At 51.8% G+C, this 6512-nt stretch overlaps 1 protein-coding gene across 1 annotated transcript; it reads left to right on the top strand.

The window, feature by feature from the left end:
* The first annotated feature begins 90 nt into the window (after window positions 1-90).
* Tubg1 (tubulin gamma 1) lies at window positions 91-5943 on the top strand. Its single transcript, XM_059271821.1, has 11 exons — window positions 91-261; window positions 570-682; window positions 880-1047; window positions 2353-2421; window positions 3222-3301; window positions 3708-3834; window positions 4006-4092; window positions 4195-4344; window positions 4792-4944; window positions 5023-5184; window positions 5548-5943. The coding sequence occupies exons 1-11, from the start codon at window positions 213-215 to the stop codon at window positions 5743-5745; spliced, it is 1356 nt and encodes a 451-aa protein (XP_059127804.1). The 5' UTR covers window positions 91-212; the 3' UTR covers window positions 5746-5943.
* The last annotated feature ends 569 nt before the right edge of the window (window positions 5944-6512 follow it).

Consider the following 6512-nt stretch of genomic DNA (forward strand, 5'->3'; position numbering starts at 1 on the left):
GCGCCGAGCGCGATCGGGAGCCGCGCACGCGCAGTCTCCACGCCTGAAGCCCGGTGAATGAGGAAATTCCCTATCTAGAGCTTAGTTTTCATTGGCGCGGAGGAAGTTCAGGGGTGGAGCGGGTTGTTTGGCGCCTGCGTCCTGCGGCGGGCGCGCTAGCGGTCGGCGGCGTTGCTGGCGGGAGAGGCTGCAACGCCGATGTCTGAGGAGCGATGCCGAGAGAAATCATCACCCTACAGTTGGGCCAGTGCGGCAATCAGAGTGAGCGAACCTCCAGACCCTCCGCAGGTTCCGTAGGTCCCATGGGCCCTTGCAATGAGATCCTAGATTCCGTCTGTCCTTCCCAGAATCTGCTCCCCCTCCCCCCGAAAGGCGATCCCCGACCCTGTGCCCAGCTGCCCAAAGCCAAAGGGCCTTCCCCTCTCCAGTCGCTGGCCCAGACACTAGGGAATCCTAAGGCTAAATTTCTGATCCCTAGTTCCATGCGTTCAGTACCCCACTGGTTAGTTGGAACCTACCCAGACCCACGTATCGCTTTTCTTCCCCACCCGCCTCCCTCTCTCTCTTAGTTGGGTTCGAGTTCTGGAAACAGCTGTGTGCTGAGCATGGCATCAGCCCCGAGGGCATCGTAGAGGAGTTCGCCACTGAAGGCACTGACCGCAAGGACGTCTTTTTCTACCAGGTGCCCCCCCAGTGACTTGACCAGGACCCTAGAACCTGAAGGGACGGGCAGTGCGAGCTGGTGCTGGGAAACTCACTGGGCAGATGGGAGCACAATGGCTGTCTTAAGGAGGGAGGGCCTGCAGGAGCCAGAGTTGGGAGGATTCAGGACTTGACCCATCCAGGCTCACTGGGCCCATCCTGGCTTCCCTTTGACAGGCAGATGATGAGCATTACATCCCCCGGGCTGTGCTGCTGGACCTGGAGCCCCGGGTGATCCATTCCATCCTCAACTCGTCCTATGCCAAGCTCTACAACCCAGAGAACATCTACCTGTCTGAGCATGGAGGAGGAGCAGGCAACAACTGGGCCAGTGGATTCTCTCAGGTCATTTGCTGTTCCCCTGCAGGGCTCTCAACTCATGGGGTGGGCACAGGCCCTGTGATTTTCTACAGATGAAACTGGGTCAGAGATGAACGAGTGCCCAAGCAAGACAGACATAGCTTCAGGAGCTAACTGCACTGCTAAGAACCCAGTCTAGCTAGTGCTGTGTTGCAAGCCATTCTGAGTACTTTATATTTTAGCTCCATAAACCTCTGAATAACCCTAGAAGTAAGTATCACAGGGTCTACTGTCTTAGCTACTTTTTCATACTCAAAAAGCTCTGAAACTTTGCTTAGCAAAACCAACGCTCAAAGGAGATAGGCTATGTTGATGTTTCTGTTCAACTTGTTGTCATTACTCAGTCCTTTCACTGCATATTTCATTAGCCTGTTTGATAATGTGCCTCAGACCTCCGTGGTTGTATTGTTTATTTTGGTGGTTCCAGGTCAGAACCCAGGGCCTTACATATACTAGACAATTTAATTAAAATTCTGTCACTAATTATACCACTGAGCTATACATTCCAGCCTTGACATGCTCTTTCTGTTTAACATTAATTTTATTTATTTATTTGTCTACTTATTTTGAGGCAGGGTTTCTCTGTGTAGCCCTGTCTGTCCTGGAACTCTCTTTGTAGACCAAGCTATCCTTGAACTCAGAGATCTACCTGTCTCTGCCTCCCAAGTGATGGGATTAAAGGCATGCACCACCACCTAGCTAATATGCATTTTATATATGTATACATAAAACTACCTTTCAAAAGCCTGAAATACTTTGATTTCTAAAAATATCCGGCCCTTCATTCTACAAATAAGGAAACTGAGATAGATAAATCTTCCCAAAGTCATGTGACTAGGTAGAAATGAGCTACTGTAGTAGAAATGGGCGGGGCATGTAGTTCATTTGGTAGAGTGCTGGCCATGTGTATGAAGTCTGGGCTTCAGTCCTCAGTAACTACATAAAACAGGGCACAGGGTGCATCCTAGAGGTGGAGGCAGGGGGATCAGGACGTCAAGGTCATCCTCAGCTAAATAGAGAATTTGATGCCAGCCTGGGCTACATGAAACCCTGGCTTATTGTAGAGCCCTTCCTAGCCCAAGCAAGGTCCTGGGCTCACTCTCTAGTGATGAAAAGCTGTATGTGAACGGATCATCTGAACTGGGATGTAAAGTACCTGTTTTAACCACTGCTGTGGTACCTCTCAGTGCACGGCAAGGTAGTTAAGATCCATATAAGAATCAACGGTGGCTATTCTGAGGTCAGTTCTTGTCCCATGCTCTGTCTCAACCCTTCTCCATGTCTGTCCAGGGAGAAAAAATCCACGAGGACATTTTCGACATCATAGATCGGGAGGCAGATGGCAGTGACAGTCTAGAGGTGAGTGTCCCAGGCATGTAAGTGGAGCTGGACAAGTGGAGGCTTGGCAACACCATTTAGAAATCACCTGTTGGGGCCATCGAGATGGCTGAGCAGGTAGCGATGCTTATGTTCAAGCTTGACAGCCTGACTCTGATCCCTAAAACCCATACTAGAAGGAGAGCACTGACTCTAAAAAGTTGTCCTCTGATCTCTACACGTTTACAGTGGCACCCTCATACACAGTAATTACAATAATTTTTTTTTTTGTCTTTTTTTTTTTTTTTTTTTCAGAGCTGAGGACTGAACCCAGGGCCTTGCGCTTGCTAGGCAAGCGCTCTACCACTGAGCTAAATCCCCAACCCTATAATAATTTTTTAAAAAGCTACCTGTTAGGTACAGACCTTTGCATTGGACAGAAGTCACTGGACCTTGTTGAAGACAGGGCAGAGTCACCTAGGCAGTAAGGGGACTTGGGAAGACAAGAACCTAAGACATGGTGGGATATGTCTAGTTTGAAATCTTGCCACAAGGGGCTAGCGAGATGGCTCAGTGGTTAAGAGCACTTGCTGCTCTTGTAGAGGACCTGGATTTGGTTCCTAGCACCCACATGGTGGCTCACACTCATCTATAATTCCAGTCCCAGGAGATCTGATGCCCCCTTCCAACTTCTCCAGGCACCAGGCTCACATGTGTGAGCATATGCATGTTTGTATGTACATACATGCAGGCAGGCATATTACATAAGTTGAAATTTTTTTGAATTAAAGTTAAATTCTATCATTAAACACCTGGACAACTACAGCCTCTTTCCTGTACAGGGCTTCGTGCTGTGCCATTCCATTGCTGGGGGGACGGGCTCTGGCTTGGGCTCCTACCTCTTGGAACGTCTGAACGACAGGTAAGCCTGTGCTTGGAGGAACCACTTGAAGACAGGTCCTTTATCTTTGTTTCCTGAGGCGCTTGGGGCCCAGAAGACATACCTCCCATTTGCTGGAGCAGTAAAGAACCCTCCCATCCCTCCTTCTGTGAGGAAAGTGGAGGTACCATGGAGAATCCCAGTAATACCCCCAGAGCTCAGACTCGGAATAAAGGCCTATTTGAATATTCAAGGAGTGTGTTCAGGTTTGGAACCAAGGATTTTTAAAGTGTCTCTTCCTTTGCCCATTTGAGGTTTTATTAAACCCAGCTTTTCTATGGTTTGTGGCCCCATCTGATTTCCCTATCTATCAGAGACAAATGCTCTTGGACATACATGTTGAGAAGATTGACGCTCACCAAATCCAGTCTTCTCCCAACCCCTCCAGGTACCCCAAGAAACTAGTGCAGACCTACTCCGTGTTTCCCAACCAAGACGAGATGAGTGACGTGGTGGTCCAGCCCTACAACTCCCTCCTCACGCTAAAGAGGTTGACCCAGAATGCAGACTGTGTGGTAAGTTCTGGATTCTCCTTGTTCCTACTCCCATCCCCCTGTCTGTTTATTTCCCTTTGAGCCCTCTTGTGCCCTAAGCTTGAGAGAGTCCCTTTTAAATGAGTGTTTCTGGCCATTAGGCTCAAGGCTAGACTCTGGGCCGAGTCTCCAACCCTCTGCTGTCCCTCCCAGGTGGTGCTGGACAACACAGCCCTAAACCTGATCGCCACAGACCGCCTGCACATCCAGAACCCATCCTTCTCCCAGATCAACCAGCTGGTGAGTCCCACTCCTGGGATGGAGGCCCTCTACTAGAGGATCGTCAGAGGAGAGATGGTCCACCTCCATCAAATCCCATAACACAGTATCTCCTGTTCCCAGGTGTCCACCATCATGTCAGCCAGCACCACCACCCTGCGCTACCCTGGCTACATGAACAATGACCTCATCGGCCTCATCGCCTCCCTCATTCCCACCCCCAGGCTCCACTTCCTCATGACTGGCTATACACCTCTCACCACGGACCAGTCAGTAAGAGCTCCGGCAGTGTCCCAGGACCGTGGCCTTTCTTTTCTCCCTGCTCTACCATGAGCTGCCCTTTGTAGCTCTTCTCCACTGAAGAGTCCAGTGCCAGTCCCTGAGACCAGAGGTGGATCCCCGGGTTCTGGTCTCAGGGACTGGCACTGTGCTCCTTGATCGCTGCCCTGTCTCCACTGCCCACCACCTCTGGCTCCTGCAAACAGTGCTCATTGGATCTGCTGCTGCTCATGCACAAGGGCATGGGTTTGCTGAGCTGAGAGCCTAGATCCTAACCCATGGCAGAGACTCAGCACAGACCTGATCTAAAGACATTTCCCAGAGACCACGCCACCTCCAAGCTGACGGGGACACAGTTGACTCCTCTCCTGTGTCCGTCCACGAATCTCTGGGTTGCTCCCTGACTGCTAACATAGTCCCTGTGAACCCCCCTTCCCTCAGGTGGCCAGTGTGAGGAAGACAACAGTCCTGGATGTCATGAGGCGACTGCTACAGCCCAAGAACGTGATGGTGTCCACGGGCCGGGATCGTCAGACCAACCACTGCTACATCGCCATCCTCAACATCATCCAGGGAGAGGTGGACCCCACCCAGGTAAGGGAGGCCCATCACCCTACCCCTGGCCCCCCCAGGGTGGAGGAGAAGCAGCCACCACCTCTCTGTCCACCCTAGGTCCACAAGAGCCTGCAGAGGATCCGGGAAAGGAAGTTGGCCAACTTCATCCCCTGGGGTCCAGCCAGCATCCAGGTGGCCCTGTCAAGGAAGTCTCCCTACCTTCCCTCAGCCCACCGGGTCAGCGGGCTCATGATGGCCAACCACACCAGTATCTCCTCGGTGAGTGCAGTCTCCTGTTGTCTGTGTTACCGAGAATCAAATCCAGGGCTTCAGGAATGGTAGGCGATGCTGCCGCCTCTGAGCCACACCCCTCGCTCCTGGCCACTCTGTTCCACTGTCTACTGTCATCAGCTTTCCCAGTCTGTCCCTGGTACCGTGTCCTGCACGGGACGCCATTCTGAAGCGCTCCTCTCCGGCTGTATAAGTTGCCTGTGCTTTGCCTGTTTGTGGTTCTCCACCCCTGCTCCTGCATCCCTGCTCCTGGCATCTGGCTGTGGGAATAACCCAGCCTTGGTTCCCTGGCTCTCTGGGCTATACTGTCCCTTGATTTCTTTGTGACCCTTGCTGTCCTCGTGCCCTAAGCTCTTTGAACGGACCTGTCGCCAGTTTGACAAGCTTCGGAAAAGGGAGGCTTTCATGGAGCAGTTCCGTAAGGAGGACATCTTCAAGGACAACTTTGATGAGATGGACACATCTAGGGAGATCGTGCAGCAGTTGATTGATGAGTACCATGCGGCCACACGGCCAGACTACATCTCCTGGGGCACCCAGGAGCAATGAGTCCCCCAGGACAGGGACCCTCATCTGCCTTACTGGTTGGCTCAGGCCCTGCCTAGCTGACTGCCCCCTCAGAGCACAGATCAGGGACCTCACAAATCACTCATAAACACACACACATGCACTGTCTGTTGGCTTGGGGATGGGTTTACTTCTTCTCTGAGAGTATTTATCTTTAATAAAGCACTGGATGTAAATGAAGTCACCGGTCTCTTTGAATTCAGGCTTCGGAGCTGGGGACAGAGGTGCCTGTTTTTTTTTTCTTCATCGCTGACATTTCCTCCACACGTCCGACATCTTCAACTCTGGGCAGAAAGCCGCCTCTAGCTTTGCCTTTAGGCTGATTGTGGAGAACACTGGTGGCTCCTGACCCTGCTGGAATTCCTTTCTGGAATAAAAGGAACCACCGATAGAATCTTCTCCTCTGTCCGACCTCTGGTCCCAGTTCACCCTCACTGGCGAGTGAACATTCCAGCACTTCCACATTTCCACACTGGAGTGTCCTGGGGGTTGCAACAGTGTGCCCGGGGCCACCACACCTCCCGCCTCTAGGTCCTAACCAGGCAAGCCCGCCTGAGTGCCTTTCACCTTCTGGCCAGCAGGGTAGTGCTGGAGAGCCAGTCCCAGAGAGCCTGGACTAGAGTCTGGGGAACATCAGGAGACCATGTCCAAGGCCTGGACTAAGCAGAGCTGAAAGTGGTCCGTAGCCAGGATCCATCCTTCTCTTCTCAACCGGTCTTCATTTATGTAAAGTTTTTGTTACATTTTAA

The sequence above is a fragment of the Peromyscus eremicus genome, chromosome 8a (assembly GCF_949786415.1).
Source record: "Peromyscus eremicus chromosome 8a, PerEre_H2_v1, whole genome shotgun sequence".
NCBI lineage: Eukaryota > Metazoa > Chordata > Mammalia > Rodentia > Cricetidae > Peromyscus > Peromyscus eremicus.